This window comes from Lepus europaeus, chromosome 15, assembly GCF_033115175.1.
Source record: "Lepus europaeus isolate LE1 chromosome 15, mLepTim1.pri, whole genome shotgun sequence".
Taxonomy (NCBI): domain Eukaryota; kingdom Metazoa; phylum Chordata; class Mammalia; order Lagomorpha; family Leporidae; genus Lepus; species Lepus europaeus.
The window spans coordinates 94,714,088-94,738,548 of NC_084841.1; the positions used below are offsets into that span (position 1 = coordinate 94,714,088).

The window sequence follows — 24,461 nt, forward strand, 5'->3', positions numbered from 1 at the left end:
CTGGGCCACAGCAGAGAGCTGGACTGGAAGAGGGGCAACGGGGACAGAATCTGGCGCCCCGACCGGGACTAGAACCCGGTGTGCCGGCGCCGCAGGCGGAGGATTACCCTAGTGAGCCACGGCGCCGGCCTCCAGTGTAGGTTTAGAAACACAAAGAACGAGAGGGAGAACGGCAGAAGTTGTGGCCTGGGGGGGGTCACTGGCACCGGGAGCTGGGACCGCTGATGGCCGAGGGTCTGGGAAGGTGACCCACAGGGTGCACAGGGCGGCAGCGTCCTCACTGAGAACTGGGCACACAGCCACCCTCCTCCCTAGCAGAGCCACACGCGGCAGCCGCCCCCGCCTCACCTGGCCTCCCCGGTCTGCGTCTCCAGCTGGTTCACCCAGGCCTTGTACACCTCCACGGGGCTGGTGTTGATGACCAGGGCCTTGTCGTCGATGATCTCCTGCACCACGGGCGCCAGCAGCTGCCGCAGGGAGCTCTGCCCCCGGGCCCCTCTGTTGAAGCTCACGACCATCTTGATGACCGTGGGGTTTCCCGTGACGATGTCCTGCACCTGGTCCACCTTGGATCTGAAAAACACCACCGGGCACGTTCACACGACATACACTTCCCGCAGTCACGTGTGGACGACCTTATCATGAAAAGCCTGGGCTGCAGGACAGTTCTGCCTGAAAATAAACAGCTTAAAGTCAATTTTCCATGAGCTGTCCAAAGTGTCCCGGTGAGTGGGGCGGGGCAGACAGGCCAAGTGCAAGGTCAGACCAAGGCCCAGCTGGCAGCACTGCCCCACGTGACCCACGCTCGCCCCTCGGGCCCCCAGCACAGCGCAGCTCCAACCTCGCTGGTCCAGCCTGGAAGTTCCCTGGTCTTGTTGCCCGTCTTCTTCACTCACATGTCTACACCTACAGCTGCGACTCACAGCGTTGAAACCCAAACCATGTTTTCTGCCTTTGACCTTGTCCGTGGTGGCGCACAGAGCTGTGGCCGGAAACCCCAGGGCGCCCACATGGGTGCTGCACAGCAGCAGAGCACAGAGACCCTCACGGCTCCCAGCCGTGAATGGCACAGCCCTGGCGCCTGTACCCTGGGGGCTCCAGAGCTCCCGCCCAGCCCCTCTCCCCAGCTTCATGTCTGCTGGTGCCAGGAGCTCAGTCCTTGGCCAGGCCAATCTACTGTATTATGCCTGTCGCCTCTCCCCGCCCGCCCCCCCCCCCCACCCGCCGTGGTCCTTATTTTTCTTAATCTCCGGCTCCCCTCCAAGGCCGGGGGCCAAGTACCTCCTCTGGCACCCATCTTCCCGTCAGCCCACCCTCAGGTGGCACCATCCACGTCACCCCCTCGGGGCGCACAGCTCAGGGCACAGGTGCAGCTCGTGTGCTCTGCAAACCCACGGGAGCCAGCAGGGCGCCAGGGCCCAGGAGGTGCGGACGCAGGCACAGCGCCCCAGGGCAGGGGTCCTCCTCGTGCACGCCCCATCCATTACAGCTCACACACTCCACCCTGACCACGGAAGGAAGCTGTAGTGGACGCGCACACCCCCAAGTGGACCTGGATGAGCCGCACCTGAGTGCAGCCCCAGGGAGGCAGGCTTTCTCAAGGAGCCACTGTGCTTCGACACAGGTGAGTAACTGACCACGACTCCAACACCGGTCAGTGAGTCGGAGGCCAGCACCACCAGCAGCCCCGGCCCAGTCTCACCCACCTCTCCGCCAGCCCACCTCGGGTCTCACCCACCCTCCGCGTGCCCGCCCCGGGTCTCACCCACCCTCCGCCGGCCCGCCCTGCGGTCTCTCCCCCAGCCCCGCCCCCACGTACTTGACCTCCTCCTCCAGCGCCGTCTGGAAGAGCTTCAGCAGCAGGTACTCCTCGCGCTGGTTGGAGGCGTAGTTGTACAGCGTGAACACCACGGTGTCCATGAACCGCGTGGACTTGTTCTGCGGCATCTGGAAGATCAGCTTGGCCAGGTACGAGGGGTTGGTCTGCGGGGGAGGGGAAGCAGAGCCCACAGAGCTCAGGTTAACGAGTCGTCCGCTGGAAGGCAGTGTGTCCCTCACGTGTCGCGGACCCTCACGTGTTGCTGACAGCCACCGAAGGGCCTGGCACAGTGAGACTTGCAGAGTTCCAGCTGACACCACCATGGTCCTTCAGGACGCTAGGGAAGCAAGCCGGGCCACAGATGCCTCCCAGCTCCCGGTCATGTTTCAGTGTCGTGCCACAGGCATGTCACAGGACATGGCATGTTGGGAGTATCGTGTCACATGTCACAGGACATGGTCATGTTTGAGTTTCATGTCACAGGTGTGTCACAGGATATGGTCACATTTGAGCACTGTGTCACAGGACAGTCATGTTGGAGCATCATGTCATAAGACATGATCATGTTTGAGCTTCACATCACAGGGCATCACAGGACACAGTCACATTTGAGGGGCCGGCCCCGTGGCACAGGAGGTTAATCCTCCATCTGTGGCATTGGCATCACAAATGGGTGCCAGTTCTAGTCCCGGCTGTCCCTCTTCCAATCCAGCTCTCTGCTATGGCCTGGGAAGGCAATAGAAGATGGCCCAAGTGCTTGGGCCCCTACACCCATATGGGACACAGGGAAGAAGTTCCTGGCTCCTGGCTTCGGATCGGTGCAGCTCCAGCCGATGTGGCTATCTAGGGAGTGAACCAACGGATGGAAGACCTTTCTGTCTCTCCCTCTCACTGTCTGTAACTCTACCTCTCAAATAAATAAATAAAATCTTTAAAAAAAAAATCTGAGTGTCATGTCATAGGTGTGTCACGAGACACGGTCATGTTTGAGTGTTGTCATAGGTATGTCACAGGACACATTCATGTTTGAATGTGGTGTCATATGTGTCTCCTACAACACAGTCATGTTTGAGCGTTATCTCACAGGTATGTCACAGGACATGGTCACGTGAGCATCGTGTGACAGGAGTGTCACAGGACACAGTCATGTTTGAGTGTGGTGTCATATGTGTCTCCTACAACACAGTCATGTTTGAGCATCATCTCACAGGCATGTCACAGGACATGGTCACATGCGAGCATCGTGTCACAGGACAGAGTCACGTTTGAGTGTCGTGTCATGGATGTCACCCTTGACAAACTCAGGCTAACGAGCTTTTCCCCACTGACCTTCTGCAGCCAGGGGTCACCATAAGATATAGAGCAGACAGGCAGGAGTGGACAAGGAACCCAGGCCCACAGGAAGGGCTGATGGATGTGCAGAAGGGGCCGTGCCCTCCCCAGAGCCCAGAAAGCAGAAGGAAAGGTGTGGAGATGCATGGCGGGCACAACACTCCACACCAGGGAGGCTGCCAGGAGGGGGACCCAGAGCAGCAGTACCCAGACGGCCAGGACACAGACTGGCAGACAATGTGGGAGCCCCGAGGGCTTGCTGGGGTGGCGGGGAGAGGCCACACAGAAGCTGAGCTGCAGGGGGCTGGGATCCCCAGCTCACGCCGTCCCCCACACTGGGCAGTTTGCTTTGACATCCTCAGACCCCCAGACTCTGGGCTGACTTCACGTGCTGGGTGCGTTTCCTGTTCGTGGTGATCGCCTGCACTGCTGTGCTTCTACGCTGTGGCCCGCGGGGATCGTCTCCCAGCACTGCCCAGGGGTGTGGCTGAGCCACGGAAGGAGGCCACAGATCACTCCCCTCGGGCGGCCTGAGACTGAATGGAGGCGCAGGCCAGGGACACCACCCTGGGCAAAGCTTACAGCGGCGGACCTGCCACTCAGGGAAGAAGCCTGCTCAGCTGGAATCGAAGGGAGCAGGAATCCCAGGCTGCTGGATTTTCTGTGATTTCTCCACGGCTCTTGGACGAACAAAGGAGGATGAACGACAAGGGGGAAATGCGTGTGACTCTGGGCCCCTTCAGCAGACACGGCCGAGTGGCCGTGCGTGGGCCGTGGGCTGCTGGCATGATTCAAGGTGGGATTTTTCTAAGCAGCTCCCTGGCTTTCTTTCCTTTTCCCGAGGGGTCTCCACTTGCAGAGCAGGGCAAACGGTGTAGTGTGAGGCTGGGACTCAAGTCCAACTCCTCTGTGCCAGGCATGTGGGAAACGAAGCCCTAAAGGTTTCAAGAACCCAAAACCAGTCAGCGTGGGGCCGGCACTGTGGCGCAGTGGGTAAAGCCGTAAATCCACCGCTGGCCACACCGGCATCCCATGTGGGTGCCAGTTCCTATCCCAAGTGCTCCACTTCCAATCCGACACCCTGCTAATGGCCTGGGAAGGGCAGCAGAGGATGGCCCAGTGCAAGACCAGGGGGAAGCTCCTGGCTTCTGACTTCAGCCTGGTCCAGCCCCAGCTGTTGTGGCCATTTGAGGAGTGAACCAGCAGATGGAAGATCCATCTCTTTCTCTCTGTCTCTCCCTCTCTCTGTAATTCTGCCTTTCAAATAAGTAAATCTTACACAAAAGAAAAAGTTCGGTGTCTACGTTTCTACCTCATTGCTGACAACCGACCTGAATCAAGCACCAGGAGACCTTGCTTCCTGGAAGTCTCCAGGCAATTCTAGGGATTCACATGCTGCTGTCTGTGCCAGCCCTGTAGCACCCACATGCAGGAGGAGTCTGGCCCTCCGTGATCCCCATGAGCAGGAGGAGCGTGGTCCCCTCCGTGGTCCCCATGAGCAGGAGGAGTGTGGTCCCCTCCGTGGTCCCCATGAGCAGGAGGAGCGTGGTCCCCTCCGTGGTTCCCTCGAGCAGGAGGAACATGGTCCCCTCCGTGGTTCCCTCGAGCAGGAGGAGCGTGGTCCCCTCCGTGGTCCCCACGAGCAGGAGGAGCGTGGTCCCCTCTGTGGTTCCCATGAGCAGGAGGAGCGTGGTCCCCTCTGTGGTTCCCACGAGCAGGAGGAGCGTGGTCCCCTCCATGGTCCCCACGAGCAGGAGGAGCGTGGTCCCCTCCGTGGTTCCCTCGAGCAGGAGGAGCGTGGTCCCCTCTGTGGTTCCCACGAGCAGGAGGAGCGTGGTCCCCTCCGTGGTTCCCTCGAGCAGGAGGAGCGTGGTCCCCTCCGTGGTTCCCTCGAGCAGGAGGAACGTGGTCCCCTCTGTGGTTCCCACGAGCAGGAGGAGCGTGGTCCCCTCTGTGGTTCCCACGAGCAGGAGGAGCGTGGTCCCCTCCGTGGTCCCCATGAGCAGGAGGAGCGTGGTCCCCTCTGCGGTTCCCACGAGCAGGAGGAGCCTGGCCCTCCGTGGTCCCCATGAGCAGGAGGAGCGTGGTCCCCTCCGTGGTCCCCATGAGCAGGAGGAGCGTGGTCCCCTCCGTGGTTCCCTCGAGCAGGAGGAGCGTGGTCCCCTCCGTGGTTCCCTTGAGCAGGAGGAGCGTGGTCCCCTCCGTGGTTCCCTCGAGCAGGAGGAGCGTGGTCCACTCCATGGTTCCCTCGAGCAGGAGGAACATGGTCCCCTCCGTGGCAGCCACACCTGTGTGAGGAGCCTGGTCCCCTCCGTGGTTCCCTCAAGTCCTCCATACAACACGTGGCACGTCCAGGCCTTGGAGGAGTCACCAGAGCAGCGGCCCTCTCTCACGGGGGACGCTTCCTGCCCAGGAGGGGCTGTGCACACGACATCCCGGCCTTCTCCTAGATGGACTATGGAGCCAGCAGGTGCAGGGGTGACTCAACATGGCAAAGAGTAAGTGCCCATCCAGTCCACGTCCAGACACGGCCTCATACGGCCACTGCGCCCACCACACTCAGGCAACGGAAGCTGCTGCTCGCTGACAGCGTGAGCACACCCCGCCTGACCGCGCCCGCTGGCTCTCCCCTGCAGGGTGGTGGGGGCAGCCCTGCTCGGTTACTGCTGGAGTCACACTGTGGCTGCACACGGCGGAGCACACGAAGAGCAGTTAGGAGGCCAAGCCTCTGGCTCTCCACTGCCTGGCCGTGCCCCGGTTTTCCCTCTGAGATACGCGGTTCCCACAGTGCTGGCCCCTTCTGGGCCTGGGTTCCTTACAGCAGCACGTGGTGCTCAGCAGGCCTGTGAAACACGCACCAAGGCCAGGCGGGGCCGACAGGCACAGCCCGGGCACTCACCTGTAACAGGTAGAACAGCTGCTGGTAGGCCTCCAGGGTCTTTCTCCTCTCCTTACTCAGGCTCTTGATGCCCTGGTTGTCGACGTTATTCTGCATCTCCGTCTCTCCCCCCTTTTTCTTGTTCAGCTTGGTTCTGTGCGAAATGACGTCCTGTAAGAGACGTTACGAAATGGTATGCAACGGCACTTTCTCTCTCCCATCTCTCACGAGGAAACCAAGAACGTTACAAAGCACAGAAATGCTTCCGGCGAGTCTGAGCCTCTGAGAGGGGCTTCTCCAGAGCTGTGGAAACGTGACGCAGCGCCAAGTCATCCGATGGGGAGAACGGTCAGCAAACGGCGCTGGGACAACTGGACGGCCGCGTTCCAAAGAAAGCCGCCCCCACCTCACACCGCAGACAAAACTCGCCCCAAAGAGATCAAAGAGCTGAACGGAAGAGCAAAAGCCGTGACGCGAGGGCGAGGAAACCTGGGATGAACCTCTGTGGCCTCGGATCAGGCACGGCGCTCTTAGCTGTGACTCCACAGCACGAATGACAAAGACAAACTACGCAAACTGGACTTCGTCAGGACCAAAACCCGTGGTGAAGTGACAGACACAGAACTCCCAGGGCAGGAGAAAACATTCACAGATTCCACGCTGCACAGAGGGCTTATGTCCAGGACACGTAAAGAACCCTTACAGCTGAAAAACAAAAACACAAATCATGGGCTGGCGCTGTGTGGGTAAAGTTGCCACCTGCAGTACCGGCATCCCATATTGGCACCAGTTCAAGTCCCAGCTGCTCCTCTTCCGATCCAACTCTTGCTGTGGCCTGGGAAAGCAGTAGAAGATGGCGCGAGTCTTTGGGCCCTTGCACCCATGTGGGAGACCTGGATGAAGCTCCTGGTTCCTGATCGGCGCAGCTCCAGCTGTTATGGCCAACTGGGGAGTAGACCGGCAGATGGAAGACCTTCCCCCCGCCTCCCCACTTTGTCTCTCTGTGACTCTGCCTTTCAAATAAATAAACCTTTCAAAAAAAATCACCCAGCAGAAAAGAATGGGCCAAGGGTGTGAACAGTCACTTTGCCAAAGCACAAATACAAATGATTGAGGAGAGAGGAAGAGGCTTCCCAGTGAGCACCGGGCCTGCACGTCCCAGGCGTGGGCAGACACACATCACACAAGCTATGAGAACAACACAGACACAACATGGGCATGGACATGCAGGGATCCGAAGCTCCACGCCTTGCGGGCGGTGTGACGTGTGGCCATACTCAGAGGTGAGATGGAGCTGCCACACACGACCTGCAACCTCACTCCTAGGTACACAGCTGCGGGAAAAGACCACTCCTAGGTACACAGCCGCGGGAAAAGACCACTCCTAGGTACACAGCCGCGGGAAAAGACCACTCCTAGGTACACAGCCGTGGGAAAAGACCACTCCTAGGTACACAGCTGTAGGAAAAGACCACTCCTAGGTATACAGCCGCAGGAAAAGACCACACACACCTGGGCTTGCGTGTTCACAGCAGTGTCACACACAGCAGCTCCGTTGCCCCATGGAGGAACAAAGCATGGCTTGTCCATGCCACACAACCTCAGGCACGACAGAAGGGGACAAAGGGCTGGCTCGCGCCACAGGCAGATGAGCCTGCAACCTCCGCGGCGTGAGAGGCCCGTCGGCACGGCACCCACGGTGAGACTGCATTCACCAGGCTCTAGCACAGGCAACCCTTGACGGCTGTCATGGCTACGGCGGGGAGCAAAGATTCGCTGTTAACAACTCGAAGGCCTTTCTTACTCTGGATTGAAATGCAGCTCACACGCCAGCAAGTGCGAGTCGGTGGTGTCTGCCGGCCGCACGGGCTGTGCACCCGACCCCACGCACTCACCCGGGACATTTTCTCTGGTGGCTCTCGGGACTAAAGAAACGTTCTGGAATTTGGGAGAACGGATGGCAGCACCACCCCTCAGTCGTGTACTTGGGGTGCGGGAGGGTGGGCACGGTAGGCGTTCTGGGAGAGACAGCGTCTCGCTGTGCTCAGGCCCTGCCCTCGGCATCCCTGGCCCCGCCCTGCCAAAGACCAGGGGGCAGCTGCTCGTTCTGCCTGCCCCTGGCAGGAGGGCCATCGTCACTCAGCTCACCTCCCAGCTGCCCAGAGCTTGGGGTCAGCACCCCAGGGGGACATGGACCCACCCATGTCTGGGTGACAGCACTGCACGTGGTCACTCCCAGGATGTCCAGGGCTGGGATGCTATCTCTCGCCTTGAGCTCACCCACCCTGAGTCACCCCAGACGCCTGCAGGGAACGGGGACCCAACGGGCAGGTCCGTGGTATTTAAAGCAGCATAAAGTACGTTCAACACAGAGAAAGGGGGTGCAGCTGCCGCCCAGGGAGCTCAGGGGAGGTCTGGGAGGCGGCTGTCAGCAGCCCTGAGACACCACTAGAGCCAGCCTGGCTCCCAGGGCCAATAATCCCGGCTCCGCAGATACTGGGTGCCAGGAAAACCAGCTGCCTCAAACGCACGGAACAAGTGCACAACCCCGATTTCACATCCACCACGAAACATCTCAGCCACTATGTGGGTCCTTCAACAAGTTCAGGGGACGCGCGCACTGCAACACTGTGCTTCGATTTCAGAACAAAATCATCTCCGGCGCCTGTCCCATAGGGCGGCACGTCAGCAAGCTCCGGGCAGAGCTGAACGCCTGCGCCATGGAGATGGAATGATGTGGTACAGGCCAGCTGGAGGCAGAGCACAGGAGGGGGCTGACCCTGGGAGTCCAGGAGCTGCCCGCATGGGCAGGGAATCCTGACTCAGGCATGCACGCTGCGGCGTGACTGGTGGCTGGCTCTGGGGGGCGTGAGGGCACGGGGTGGCGCTGCTTCTATGTCAGACGGAGCTCACCGCTAACCCACGGGCTTGGGGAGGGCTGTGAGGTCGCGAGGGCGCTGGTGCTGCCGTGCCGAAGCTGAGTCACGCCCCTTCTCACTACACAAGTTTTCATTGTCAAAGACAGCCCCCCCCCCCAAACCCCACTCCAGCCAAGGTTCCTCCCCCTATCCGCAGGACTCTAGGTAAGGCCCCTGTGTTTCCTTTAAGACCCACTTGCTGGGGCAGGCACTGTGGTGGGGCAACCTGTATCAGAGCAACGCCTTGGGTCCTGGCTCATCAGCTTCCGAGCCAGCTCCCTGCTAACGGCCTGGGAAGCCAGCGGAAGGTGGCTTAAGTGCTTGGGTCTCTGCACCCACAGGGGAGACCTGGGTAAGGTTCCAGGCTCTTGGCTTCAACCTGGAACAGCCCTGATGTAAGCATTTGGGAAGTGAACCAGCAGACGGAAGATCTCTCTGTCTCTTTCTCTCTCTCTCTGACTCTATGCCTTTTGAATAAATAATTTCTCTAAAAAATCATTTATTTGTTTGAAAGGCAGAGTCTCTCTCTCATACACACACATACACCACAGCAGAGAGAGAAATAAAAGTTATCTTCTATTCGCTGGTTTACTCCCCAGATGCCTGCAAAAGCCAGGACTGGCCCAGGTCGAAGCCAGGAGCCAGGAACTCTATCCAGGTCTCCCAGGTGGTGGCAGGGGACCAAGTACCTGGGTCATCATGTGCTGCCTCCTAGGCACGTTAGCAGGAGGCTGGATCGGGAGCGTGGGGGAGCTTCCGCTCCGATGTGGGACGCAGGCACCCCAAGCAGCAGCTGAACACACTGCGCAGCGCCAGCCCCCGGGGCTGTGCTATCCTGCCCATCCAACTAAACACGCGACCGTCAGTGATGGGACTGAAGACACCACGTTTAATCTTCAGTAGCTTAACTCGCAGCAAATGCTGGCCACGTTCTCGGGTCCGAGAACACAACTGGAATCTAGCTTTATTTCACGGCACTGCCAGTTTGTGTGACACACGCCCTCGAAACCAAAGCTCCAGCCCTGAGGTGGACAGGGGAGCCCGGCCGACGGCGTTTCCGCAGGTCCTCCGCTGTTCACCTGCTCGCACCAGCCCCGCACTTCCCAGGCGAGCCGTGTGCCGTGTGCCGCGTGCCGTGTGCAAGGGCAGTCTCCAAAGACCCCCTGGAACACACAGATTCAACAGCTCTCGCTCTTTCAGATAAATAAGGAAAAATACTTTAAAATCAAGGGGGAGGCCAGCGCCGCGGCTCACTAGGCTAATCCTCCGCCTTGCGGCGCCGGCACACCGGGTTCTAGTCCCTGTCGGAGTGCCGGATTCTGTCCCGGTCGCCCCTCTTCCAGTCCAGCTCTCTGCTGTGGCCCGGGAGTGCAGAGGAGGATGGCCCAAGTGCTTGGGCCCTGCACCCCATGGGAGACCAGGAGAAGCTCCTGGCTTCGGATCAGTGTGGTGTGCCGGCTGTGGCGGCCATTGGAGGGTGAACCAATGGTAAAGGAAGACCTTTTTCTCTCTCTCTCTCTCTCTCACTGTCCACTCTGCCTGTCAAAAAATAAAAAAATTTAAAAAAAATTTTTAAAAATCTAGGGGGAGTGGCTAAGATGTCGCTTAGGACACCCCCATCCTGTGTCTAAGACCAGGAGCTCAAGTTCTGGTTCCACGCCCAACGCCAGCTTCCTGCCAACGCACAGCCTGGAGGCAGAAGGCAACGGCTCAGCCCCACGTGGGAGACCTGGACAGAGTTCCTGGCTCCCGGCTTCGACCTGGCTCAGCTCTGGCCGCAGGTCTGTCTCTGTTTCTCCTCTGTTGTTTTTCAAATAATAGAAAGTTAAGCAATAAAAACGTAAACAAACATGATTTTCTTTCTGAAAGAGCAAAGTCCTGCCGTTTTCCTGGACAAAATCAACATGGAGTTCACCGCTCAGCACTCGAGCCGCGGCCTCGCACCACTCGGCTGCCGTCTTCCCTCGCTCCCGCGGCGCTGGAGGGGTGTGCGGGGTAGAGTGGGGCCCTTGCCTGCCCTGGTGACGGTGCCTCCCCTGTGCTCATCTCTGGAAGGGCCACAGCCCTTGTGACCTGTCGGTTTTCTCAACAGTGCTGCGATATGCCAGGGAGGAGCAGGGGTGGGGAGAGGCCTCACCCCAGAGACCCCTCCTGGGTCATAGGACCCTGCCCAGGCTGTGTACGGAGCACTGGCCCCGACAGCCTCCTGGAGAGCGAACGGCAGCAGCACGCACTCAAGCCGGGGACGGGGCAGGGCTGCTCTGCAGGGCCCGGGAGAGGGTCTCCGAGGCAGCAGGGCCTCTGGGCTCTGAGTGGGGGGGGCGGCAGGTGCAGCACAGTCCTGAGTGCGTAGCTGCCCTCATCGGTCAAAGGCCTGGGTCTCCTAGTGAAGGCACACAGGTGAGCAGGTCTGATTTTCTGCACTGCGGTTTCTGAACGTGAAAGGAGCCTTACAAAGTGTTAGAGAGGGGGGCACGGAGTTTGCAGCCTACAAACACTAACCGGCCACCAGCAGGACGTGGCCTCGGGGCAGCGCCCCCTGCACTGCAGGAGCCCCGCCCCCTGCCCCACTGACCTCCAGCGTGATCCTGTTCTTCACCAGCAGGCCGATCTTGATGTCCATCAGGTTGAGGTCCTTCTCCAGCTGCTGGTTGGCCCTGATCTTGGTCACCACCTCCTCCCGCAGCCGTGCCACCTCCAGCTCCTCCTGGAAGTCCAGGTCACTCTGGTCCAGCAGGTGGACGAACTTGCGGATGACCGTCAACGGCGGGTTCTCGGAGCCCACTGCAGGGGAGGAAGGGGCGAGCGTGAGAGCTCAGAAGGACTCCGCACAGGGAAGAACCGGAGCCATCAGTGTCGGGGCTCCCGGCACACACGGCCACGGAGGCGTCTGCTCGGAGGCGGGCTTGTCCAGCCCGGTTCAGAATCTGGGCAGGACACAGATCGTGCGAACAAAGGCATCACCCCAGAGGAGCCATGCCACCCTCGACGCATGCCCCAGGCAGACAGAGTATGTGCCCCGCTTTCGGGGGCCTGGGAAAGAAGGCGGCGGCCTGAGCCCTGCTCAGAGCCCTGCTGGGGCCTGGACCTGGGCCAGGTGGGGCACACAAAGCCTTTGGAGTGCGAAGCAGAAGGAGACTTCTCCAGCCCCAAGGACCTCGGGCAGGAGCCGGGCCCGGCAAGAGCTGGGTTAGAAAGGTGTGAGGTGGGAGCCCCGGCGGCGAGCGTGCCCACGCTCTCCAGTGATGGGCATTCAGACATTGCAGTGTGCACACAGGCCTGGGCCATGCAGGGGTGGAGGGGGGTGGTCTCGTGACTCGTGAAAGGGTTCCCCTCGCACCTGCACCCCCGTGCTTTAGTCCCCAGCACTCTGACTCCTGAAGACGTCTTTTTCAGACACGCTTAGTGAGGCCAACCCAGGACGGCTGCGCCCCAGGTCAGAGTGCCTGGTTCGAGCCCCAGCTCCTCTGTTCCTGCACAGCCCCCTCCTAATGCACACCCTGGGAGGCGGCAGGGGGTGGCTCACGTGCCTGGGTCCCTGCCACTTGCATGTGAGACCTGGGTGGAGTTCCCCGCTCCTGGCTTTGGCCTGGGCTAGCCCTGGCTGTTGTGGGCATTTGGGGAGTGAGTCAGTACATGGAAGATCTCTCTCTGTCTTTCCTTCTCTCTCCATTTTGCAAATAACATGAAAGCAAAAAAATGAAAATTTAAAAAACTTTAAAGACAGAATAAATCATGTGGACCCTCTGGGATAAATGCTCGGAAAGAGGTACACGAAGTAACTGGGGAGACCCTGCAGGCCTGGCGACCTCCAAGGCTGTCTATTCTGTCCCAGGTGCCCTGGGGGGCCGTGACGCCAGGCGCAGGAAGGGTTCGTCTGTAACTGTTGAGGCAGGCATCCAGGATAAAACTGATCAGATTTGTGAGCTGGAAGACCACGCCTTCACCACGCCCCCTGTGTGATCTCCTGCCCCTACCTGACCCCACCTGTGTGCCCACCTGCCAGTCAGGCTAGTTAACCACGCCCCTTTGGAAGTGGATAAAAGGCCTGACGCAAGGTGGGCCCCGCCCTTCTTCCTCCCTGCCCTTGGTCCCCTTGCTGCCCCACGCCTTCGGGGCGCATGGCCATCCAGCCACCTGCCCCATGCTTCCCGGCCTGCACGCTCCTCCACGGGGCTGGCTCCTGGTGCTCGGTATGAATCCAGATCTCCCTCTCTCTTAGATAGAGCCCTCACTCTCCTATGCATTTCTCTCACTAAATAAAAAGCTTAAAACTTACCATATTGCCTGCTTTATTTGTGCCAGTATTCAGAATTCTCTGAATTCATGGCAAGAGCCCACATGGCTTCATGTGGAAATATTAACAGGCAAATCGGTAACATAACAGCTCACAAACCCAGCACCAGCCCCCACACCCAGCACCTCGCGCTCTGGCCACCTCTGAGGGTCTCTGCTGGGGAAGCTGCCAGGCTGAGAGGGTGCAGCCCCCACCGCCCAGAGAAGGCTGAGGGCTTCACCCCTTGCAGTCCCACCAACACATCTTATCCTCCAAGTGTGGGGGAACTCACAGGCCTGCTGACAACTTACACAACTTAGTTTATCTCCGGGACAACCCTGCTGGATTCCTGCCTCCCGCAGGGACTCAACAGAGAGATAGCAGCACTTGGCCCACTGTGCACACCCCTCTGCCCACAGGGAGCCTGCTGCCTGTCACCGCACACCACCCGGCACCAGGCAGAACCCAGGGCTGTGTGGATCATGCTGCCAGCACTGGTGGGCGGCCTCTGCTCCTGGAGCGGCCTCTGAGACGCTCTGAAGGGGGCTGGCCGGGGCTGGCTTCTCGGGGCGTCCCGGCTGCAGCACAGCTCTGACTCACCTAGCGTCTTGTAGTCGCCCCGGGCTCGGCTGGCTCTCAACAGTGACTGTATCTTCACGATTTCGTTGTTCTGCAAAAGATGGAGATGGGCTGCGACCTCCCAGTGTGTCCTGTCTGCTACAGCGTCTAGAGCTCAGGACACTAGGGAGCTGACGCTGCGAGATTTGAACCTCGCGTATTCCACGCTGGTCTCTCTCTTTGAAGCAGCGGTCAGGTACATTAGCTCAAAGCACAAACGGGACCAGAGGGGCACTACCTGAGCAAACCGATCTAAAAAGGGAAGCGAATCTGTGCAGAACTTAGCCCCATCGCTCTGTTTGCTTATCCCTTCCTTACATCCTCTGAGAAGTATCCTCCCGTGGGCTCCTCCCAGGCCGTCAGTTATCGGCGAGACGAGCCGCACAGGCCACGAGGGAGAGCGCTCAGGCTTTTGCGGCAGCTTCCAACACGCCGCTGAGCAGAAAACGCAAACGTCCAAGCACTACCGCACCGAGGCCTGGGAGCTGTTCTCTCCCAAGCGCTCACGGCCAGCATCTAGTAAAATCCTTCCAGGGCTTGCCGTGCGGGCAGTGGGTGGCGCAGCTGCTCGTAACACTGGCACCCCCAGAGTGCTGGCTCCAGTCCCAGCTGCTCCACTCCTGACCCAGCTCCCTGCTAACATGCCTGGGGAGGCAGTGGACGACGGTCCAGGTGCTTGGGTCCCAGCCACCCCCATGGGAGACCCGCAAGAGTTCCAGGCTCCGGCTTTGGCCTGGTCCAGCCCTGGCCGTTGCAGCCATTTGGAGAGTGAACCAGCGGACAGAAGATCTCTCCCTTTTCCCTCTGTGTCTCTCCTCTCTGTAACTCTGTCTTTCAAATATGTCAATCCACCTTGTGTGAAAAAACAAAACAAAACAAAACAAAACAAAACAAAACAAAACAACAACGTCCCACGCCCACACTGAGCACAGCGCTCACTCGGCCGTCCGCGCGCCGTGGCTTACGTGGTCTTTGAAATACTGCAGCCGGGAGCGGTACCTCTTCCTCGCCGCCGCCATCCGGAACCAGGACTGAATCTGAAACACCGAGCGGCCGTTACTGACGTCTTCTGTGGCAGGGAGCTCCTGCCCCTCTCGGCCCCGGCTGTCACACTGTGTGGAGTGCACAGCCGGCCCGGCAGGAAAGTGGGGTGGGGTGGGAGGGGTGAGGCGGTGAGGGCCCTTCAGACCATGTGGCTTCCATCCCGGCTCGTGAAGGCCGGGGCGCTGTGCTAAGGCTGCGTGGGGGAGGGAGTGACACCCAGGCCCGGTTCCTCCCGTCGCCCTGGTGATGTACCAGCACCACTAGGTCTCCCAGGGAGAACGTCCCACAGGGGCCCGTGAGCGGCCGAGAGTGGCCAGTGCTCTTCTGAGGGAAGGGGCCGCCCCGGTGACCACAGGACACCACGTCCACACGCAGCAAGCGTGCGATGGATGGGACCCCGTCCTGTCCACTCGGCAGTCAGAGCAGAAAGCCCTGTGGCCGGTGTCTCCCAGGCTGGGGTTCCACACTCCTGGGCTTTGACCCCACGAGGCCTTCTTGTCTACCCCCGAGCTGCCCATCTGGGAGCCACACTGGGTGACTCTAGAACGTTCAGGCACGGGTCCTGGGACATCGGCTGTGCCCTCTCCGTGTGTTGTCCTGGGCGTCCCAGGCATTACTGGTGAATGGGTTCCCTCCAGGGCCGAGTAATACATAGCCCTTGGTGGGCAGGCTACAAAGCACAGTCCCACAAGGTGCTCACAGCCGAACACGCGACTGAGCGGGGCGGGGCGGCCGGGGGGCTCACAGACCCCTCCCCCTGCCCTATCCCAGCATCAACACGGCATGAGGGGAGGCCCAGCGGAGCCCGGCTGTGAGGGCGGTGCCGTTTACCTTCACGATTTCACCAACGCTACGGGCGAACATCTGTCGCCGCTGCGTGTACGCCTGGCGCTGCTTCTGTCCCTTCCAGAAGGCCTGGGCGAGAGAGGGGTGGCAGAGTCACCGAGAGCATGGGGCCACGGCCAGCGGCAGGCCCTCTCCTCTGGGTGGACGCTCAGCACAGGCGGAAGCTCCCAGCTGAGGCTCGTCCGCGCCCGGGAACAGGGCCGGGCGGTCAGCTCAGGGCATCACTCCCCCGAGGCCCTGCCCAGCAGCAGCGGTGAAAACCGGACTCTGAAGCTCACGCGGTGGTGACTGGGGGCAGCAGCCCTGGCTGCCGGGGCCCAGCGAGGGCAGCCTGCAGAGGGCAGAGCTCCACGGACTGTGACACGAGGGCCGGGACAGCCGCTTCCGGTCTCGCGCATTTCCTCAGACTTCAGCGACACTTCAGCAGCTCAGAGAACTTCCGCGGGACGCACACAGACTGGACACAGCCAGTGTCTGTAGGAGGAGCAATCCCCGAGGGTCCCCGGTTATCCCAGTCTCTGTACGGGACCCCCACCCGCTGCGAAGAGCAGGTTCCACGCCAAGAACAGTCATGGCTACTGGGCTCTATCCGTGCATTAACCTCCAGGTCTGCGCCTGTCAATCGACCTCACCCATGCTTTTCAAAAAGGTCCACAGAATTCTTAGTTCAAAAACAACAGACGTGCAGGGCAAGGGCCACAGCAAGCAGTGAGGACGGAGCCAAACCAAGTCCAGGCTCCGCGTCCAGCCCACACCCCAGAAACAGACGCTCCGTTCAAAACGCTCGTGCAAAGGAGCTGGAGCAGCGGAACACGCAAAGCCACGGGCTGAGTTCTGCTGCCCTTCCCCCACGGCCACGTCAGCCACGCCAGCCACGCTCAGCACCGCCCACAAAGCCCAGGAACCCAGAGGCGGAGACACAGGCGGCGGGGGTCCTGGGAGAGAGGGCGCCGGGGAGTGGCGGAAAGAGGGACCCAGAGAGGAAACCTCCCTAACGGGGGGGTGTCTGGGGGAGAGCGTGGGGCTCTAAATTCGGGGGTGCCTCGGGCAGCAGCCAGTAAGACAGAGCAACTGCCATCGCGGCCGCCCGTCAGCCAGGGACGAGAAGGCGCGGACACGGGGCGGAGAGAGAACAGAGGAAGACAGAGCCTTCTGGGGGATTCAGCAAACTCAGAGTTACTCGCGCCTTTCACCTGTGGGGACTGGTGTCCAGTGTTCCAGCCTAGGGGAACACAAGCAATGATGTAGAAAGCCAGACATAAGGACTTCTGTCACCACACAGTCCGTAAAGTGGAAACGCGTGTGGTATGGCTCCCGCACACAGAGAGGACAGCTCAGCCTACTGAGCACACACAGCAGGTGACGTCATCACACACCAGGCATGGTGACACCGTCACACTCACAGCAGGGGTGACGTCATCACACTCATAGCAGGGGTGACGTCATCCACACACAGCAGGGCTGAGGTCACCACACTCACAGCAGGGGTGACGTCATCACTCATAGCACGGGTGACACCATCACACTCACAGCAGGGGTGACACCGTCACACTCATAGCAGTGGTGATGTCATCACACACCAGGCAGGGGTGACACCGTCACACTCACAGCAGGGGTGACGTCATCCACACACAGCAGGGGTGATGTCACCACACTCACAACAGAGGTGACGTCATTACACTCAGCAAGGGTGAGGTCATCCACTCACAGCAGGGCTGAGGTCACCACACTCACAACAGAGGTGACGTCATTACACTCAGCAAGGGTGAGGTCATCCACACACAGCAGGGGTGAGGTCACCATACTCAGTGCAGGGATGATGTCATCACACTCACAGCAGGGGTGAGGCCACCACTCAGAGCAGAGGTGACATCATCACACTCAGCAGGGTTGAGGTCATCACAAGCAGGGATGATGTCACCACACTCAGAGCAGGGGTGACATCATCCACACACAGCAGCGGTGAGGCCATCACACGGCAGGGGTGATGTCATCACTCACAGCAGGGGTGAGGCTAACACACAGCAGTGATGAGGTTACCACTCATAGCAGGGTTGAGGTCATCACAAGCAGGGATGACGTCACCACACTCAGAACAGGGGTGATGTCATCACTCACAGCAGGGGTGAGGCTAACACACAGCAGGGATGAGGTTACCACTCATAGCAGGGGTGATGTCATCACACAGCAGGGGTGAGACCAACACACAGCAGGGATGAGGTTACCACTCACAGCAGGTGTGAGGTCATCACACAGGAGTGACATCATCATGCTCACAGCAGGGGTGACGTCATCCACACGCACCAGAGATGACGTCACACAGCAGTGTCCACACTCACACCTGATGTGACCCACCCGTGGACCAGGGAAGTGTTTTGTGCCGGGAAGAACAGGAAGGTCTCCAAGTTATATCCGCGAGGAAACAGCAGGTGTGTCTCAGCACAGAGACTGTGATATTGGGGCAGGAACATGAAATATTGCCAAATTTCCACACAACAGCCAATTCTGCACACCGGGACCAGCCCCCAGAGTGCAGTGCGCTCAAAGGGGGAGTACCAGCCCCCAGAGTGCAGTGCGCACAGAGGGGAGTATGAGGAAGAGTCCACGCGCCCATCCCTACTTCCCCAGGTCCCTCTCCATGGGCACCACGAGCTCGCCACGGTCCTCTGGGACGTGCAGGGCAAGAGCATGCACACACCGGGAGTGCACACGAGGACACAGAGGGCACCACCGGGAGAGCACACAAGGACACAGAGGGCACCACCGGAAGAGCACACGAGGACACAGACCTAGAGACAGGTGTGCCTGTGGTTGCTTCCTGCCCCTGTGTGTGGCATGGCAGGGTGGGTGCTCTTCTCTAAATCATACACAGCATCAGCAGGTGTCACGTGTGTGATGAACTCCGAACTCGTGATACCGCACAGCCTTCCCGAGCCCGGATCAGCAGGTCACGCGTGTGACGACCTCGGGACACCGCACAGCCTTCCTGAGCCCACATCAGCAGGTCACGCATGTGACGACCTCCCTACTCGGGACACCGCACATCTCCAGGTGTCCATGTGTGACGTCTTCCCTACCAGTCAAGGCTGCACAACCTTTGTGAGCACAGATCTACCCCAGCTGCCACCTCTCTGCTGACAGACACGAAGCGGAGTCTTTTCTCGCATGGACAACCTTGCCTCCTTAAGGTGGACTGCTGGACGAGGCTACCAGGGCGATTTCAGGTCCAGAAACGTAGTCACGCCTCCAGAATCCAGGGCAGCACCCTCCTCTCCCACCAGCCTCCCAGGCCAGCAACAGTGTGGACATCGGGGACACATGACTGACAGGTGGGCCCGCCCCCTCCACTGTGTACCTGTGACTGACAGGTGGGCCCACCGCCTCCACTGTGTACCTGTGAATGACAGGTGGGCCTGCCGCCCCCACCATATTCACGTCTTGGTCTCCTTCCTCCACCTGCACTACTCCCTGTGGCCACACGTGGAGCCCCAGCACCAGGGCTGCTGCTTCACCTGGCGCGCAGCCGGCAGACTCTGCCAGGAGCTCTGCTTCCCCGCTGCACACGGGCTGTGCACGGCTCCTCTTCCACGGCTCCCTCCACGGCACAGAAGTTCCCGCAGCGGCTGCCTTCCTGCCTCCAGGGTGGTTCTGCTGGGCTCGGAGCCCCGGCCCTGCTTTCTCCCCGCCCGCTGGGGGGCCCCCTCCCGGGGCCACATAGCTGTTTCCTCTGCGGCTGCCCTGTCTGCCAGCATGGGCTCACGCTCCGTCACGGCGACGTGTCTCTGGGTGAATCTCTCTGGTTTATCCTGCCTGGGGTTGTGGGTCTGTCGTTCTGCGGCACGCTGGAACCTTCCCGACTGTACTCCAGCGCCTGTCCTGCACCGGCCCTCTCCCCGCTCCTCTGGGACGGGGGCGACACAAACGGGCGATCTTAGGTCACAGGTGGCTCTGCTCGCCACACTCCAGTCCGTTCTCCCCGAGGTTCCTATCTTGGGGTGTCTGCTACTCCCCACTTTTGCTCATCCCGCCCACGATCTTTTCACATTCATCGCTGTTCTCAAGTTCCAAAGTGACTACGTGGTTTTCCCCTATATCTTCTTTTCTTTTTTTTTGTGAGTCTGTTTTTCCCTTTGTTTCCAACGGGTTCACACTTGTTTGCCGTGACATTTTTGTGAGGCTACTTTAAAAATCTCTGCAGATGATTCTCACACCTGTCATTTCTCTCTTGGCACCCACTCATTTTTTGAAAATTGAAAGTGTGATTTTTTTTCTTGTGGGCATGAGTGGCTATTGTGGGCAAGATATCTGAAATGTCCAGGAGACTGGAACTTGGAGGACGTGAATATTGTGGGACGCTGGATCCCACCCCAGACCCCCACCTCAGTGTAGGTGAGGGCGGGAAGGTGCCGCCCTTCGTCAGCAGGGGGCGGCACAAGGCCAGCTTCACCCGGGGGCCCCATGGAGGGATTCTCACCACGGCTGCCTGCCTGGCCCCCAGCCGGCTCCACTGTATGGGAGGGCAGCAGCATCTCACTTCCCCCACGGGGCCTGCGCTGACCACCGACACAGGGACCTCACTGCACTGACCACCAACAGGGACCTCACTGCGCTGACCACCAACAGGGACCTCACTGCGCTGACCACCAACAGGGACCTCACTGCGCTGACCACCAACAGGGACCTCACTGTGCTGACCACCAACAGGGACCTCACTGCGCTGACCACCGACAACAGGGACCTCACTGCGCTGACCACCGACAGGAACCTCGCTGACCACCGACAGGGACCTCGCTGCACTGACCACCGACAGGGACCTCGCTGACCACCGACAGGGACCTCACTGACCACCGACAGGGACCTCGCTGCACTGACCACCAACAGGGACCTCGCTGCACTGACCACCAACAGGGACCTCACTGCACTGACCACCAACAGGGACCTCGCTGACCACCGACAGGGACCTCGCTGCACTGACCACCGACAGGAACCTCGCTGACCACCGACAGGGACCTCGCTGCACTGACCACCGACAGGGACCTCGCTGACCACCGACAGGGACCTCACTGACCACCGACAGGGACCTCGCTGCACTGACCATCGACAGGGACCTCGCTGCACTGATCACCAACAGGGACCTCGCTGCACTGACCACCAACAGGGACCTCACTGCACTGACCACCGACAGGGACCTCGCTGACCACCAACAGGGACCTCGCTGCACTGACCACCGACAGGGACCTCGCTGCACTGACCACCGACAGGGACCTCGCTGACCACCGACAGGGACCTCACTGCACTGACCACCAACAGGGACCTCACGGCACTGACCACCGGCAACAGGGACCTCACTGCACTGACCACCACCAACAGGGACCTTGCTGCACTGACCACCAACAGGGACCTCGCTGCACTGACCACCAACAGGGACCTCACTGCGCTGACCACCGACAGGGACCTCACTGCACTGACCACCAACAGGGACCTCGCTGCACTGACCACCGACAGGGACCTCACTGCGCTGACCACCGACAGGGACCTCACTGCGCTGACCACCAACAGGGACCTCGCTGCACTGACCACCAACAGGGACCTCACTGCACTGACCACCGACAGGGACCTCGCTGACCACCGACAGGGACCTCGCTGCACTGACCACCGACAGGGACCTCGCTGCACTGACCACCGACAGGGACCTCACGGCACTGACCACCGGCAACAGGGACCTCACTGTACTGACCACCACCAACAGGGACCTCGCTGCACTGACCACCGACAGGGACCTCGCTGCACTGACCACCGACAGGGACCTCACTGCACTGACCACCAACAGGGACCTCGCTGCACTGACCACCGACAGGGACCTCACTGCGCTGACCACCGACAGGGACCTCACTGCGCTGACCACCAACAGGGACCTCGCTGCACTGACCACCAACAGGGACCTCACTGCACTGACCACCGACAGGGACCTCGCTGACCACCGACAGGGACCTCGCTGCACTGACCACCGACAGGGACCTCACTGCGCTGACCACCGACAGGGACCTCACTGCGCTGACCACCAACAGGGACCTCGCTGCACTGACCACCAACAGGGACCTCACTGCACTGACCACCGACAGGGACCTCGCTGACCACCGACAGGGACCTCGCTGCACTGACCACCGACAGGGACCTCACTGCACTGACCACCAACAGGGACCTCACGGCACTGACCACCGGCAACAGGGACCTCACTGTACTGACCACCACCAACAGGGACCTCGCTGCACTGACCACCGACAGGGACCTCGCTGCACTGACCACCGACAGGAACTTCGCTGACCACCGACAGGGACCTCACTGTACTAACCACTGACAGGGACCTCGCTGACCACCGACAACAGGGACCTCACTGCACTGACCACCAACAGGGACCTCGCTGCACTGAGCACCGACAGGGACCTCACTGAGCACTGACAGGGACCTCGCTGTACTAACCACCGACATCAGGGACCTCGCTGCACTGACCACCGACATCAGGGACCTCGCTGCACTGACCACCGACAGGGACCTCGCTGCACTGACCACCGACAGGAACCTCGCTGACCACCGACAGGGACCTCGCTGCACTGACCACCGACAGGGACCTCGCTGACCACCGACAGGGACCTCACTGACCACCGACAGGGACCTCGCTGCACTGACCATCGACAGGGACCTCGCTGACCACCGACAGGGACCTCACTTTGCTGACCACCCACATCAGGGTCCTGCTGTTCAGGTCGCCTCCTGTTTTCTGCAGAACGCTCTTATGCTTACTTTTGAGCAGATTTCTCTGACTCGCTCCTTCTTAAACCCATCAGGGCTCTTGGCTGCGCCAGGACACCCTGGCTGTGTGACTTCTCCTCCCCACCTCCCTGCCAACCTCGCACCTCCCAGGGGGCCCCAGCAGCATGTCAGACCGCAGGGCCGAGGCTGCACACCTCCCACCCCCCACCCGAACCAGGCCCTGGGCAGAGACCGAGGCTACAGCTGGGGCCGCTTGCCCTGGCCCAGGCCTGCTGTCTCTGTGTCTCTCCAAACCTGCTAAGAACACAGGGTCTGGGGCCAGATCAGCCAGCCAGGCTGGACTGCTCCAGGGCAGGGGTGCTCCCTGGGCCCCGGCACATTCCCCGGAGCAGGGTGAGCAGACGCAGGACGGCCTGAAGCCTGCCTTCGCTGGTCCTTTCCTGCCCGAGGCTCCTGGCCCATGCCTGTGCAGCCAGCGTCTGGTGAGATCCGGGCTGTGTGCATCAGGAAAGGTATGGACACATGCAGGGGCAGGGTGGGGACCAGCCCTCCTCCACTGCTCTCCTGTGCCTCACCCCTGCCCCCAAGGCTCTTCAGGGTGTCGCCAGGACACCGGGGACTCCGTGAACCAGAGCCCTCCCGCCGCTGTGGACGACGGCACTTCAGGGTCGTGTTCACGCCATGTGTGTCTGCTGAGCCGGCGTGTGAAGGAATAAACTGGAAAACTCACTGACCCGCCTAGAAACACCCGGTGTGTGCCGGGCGGGCGCACACTCCTTTAAACATTCGCTCTGCCTCGCTGACATCTTGGGCTGTGGGCAAATTCAAACACATGAGCGCCTGTCTTATACACAAGACACAAGACGACACCGGTCAGCAAAGCCCACTTCCGCCTGGACACGACAGCTGGGCGGCGAGAGCAGGGAGCCGACGGACGGCAGGACAGAGGCCTCAGCGCACGCCCGAGGGGCTCCAGGAATTCCACGGTTATCGAGCAAAGCAAACCCCGTCACGTGCAGGCAGTCGGTGGCCAGTGATGGCATCACTGTGGGCTCAGGCGCCTGTGGGCGTGGCGGGCTCCCCGCCTGCCCACGCAGAGGGGAACGGCGACTTCCCCGCCGGCCCCAGTAAAGCGCCAGCGTCGTCGGGAGCGTGGAGATGGCACGGGGCACTCGCCGCCTTTGTTTAATTTGCTCTTCTTTTCCTACAGGCTAGGCAGGCTTGGAAACTCAGACGCCACTCACCACACACAGCCACGGACAACAAACGACGCCACACACAGCCACGGACAGCAAACGGCACAGCACCCCAGGCAGTGGGGGCGACACGGACACACAGCCTTTTAGAGCATGCGGACTCTGACGGGAGCTGTCCCCTGGCTCTGTGTCCCATCATCAAGACGCCACTGCTCTGGAGGTAGACAGCAGGTGCCTGGGGGCGCTGAATGAGGGAGCCCTGCCCTGATGCTCAAGAGGCTGGCATCCCTAAACTTGGCCAGTGGGCCGCCTCCAGGGCCGGGCACGCCTGCGCTAAGCAGACTAAGCAGCGGGAGGAGCCTCACCTACCTGGATTTTGACCACACTCCCTTCCTGTTCACTCAGAAACGACTTCCTGGCTTCAAACTCTTGGCGGAGGCGGGGCCCGAAGCTCGTGCTCTGAAAGCCGAGGAGCGACTCCTGGGACGCCGACCACATCTTCTCCCGGATGTGCTCTTCTGTGACCTTCGCGACGATGTCCTGGCAAGAGACATTTGTCACGTTACACGTCACACGCGGCTGGGAAGCAAAACACGACAGCTTCTGGGGACGTCACCTGGCAGACGATGACATGGAAAGCTCTTTTCGGCTCGGTTTAGAGACAGGTTTCACCAAAGCGCTCCTTCCCCAGGCCAGCATAGCCGACCCAGTGTGAGTGAGGCCAGGGCCCAATTCCCGGGGTGGGGGGGAGGAGGAAGGAGCA

The 24,461-nt window shown here is 60.5% G+C and overlaps 1 protein-coding gene across 1 annotated transcript in view; it reads right to left on the bottom strand.

The window, feature by feature from the left end:
- The window catches only part of IQGAP2 (IQ motif containing GTPase activating protein 2), a 214,306-nt gene that overhangs the window by 45,538 nt on the left and 144,307 nt on the right, over positions 1–24,461 (bottom strand). The window contains exons 17-24 of the mRNA XM_062212560.1: positions 24,068–24,238; positions 15,717–15,800; positions 14,807–14,878; positions 13,824–13,893; positions 11,523–11,731; positions 6,051–6,200; positions 1,820–1,983; positions 349–573 (exon numbers count right to left, since the gene is read on the bottom strand). Of these exons, the coding sequence (XP_062068544.1) occupies positions 349–573; positions 1,820–1,983; positions 6,051–6,200; positions 11,523–11,731; positions 13,824–13,893; positions 14,807–14,878; positions 15,717–15,800; positions 24,068–24,238 (1,145 nt within the window). The remainder of the gene's footprint in view (positions 1–348; positions 574–1,819; positions 1,984–6,050; positions 6,201–11,522; positions 11,732–13,823; positions 13,894–14,806; positions 14,879–15,716; positions 15,801–24,067; positions 24,239–24,461) is intronic.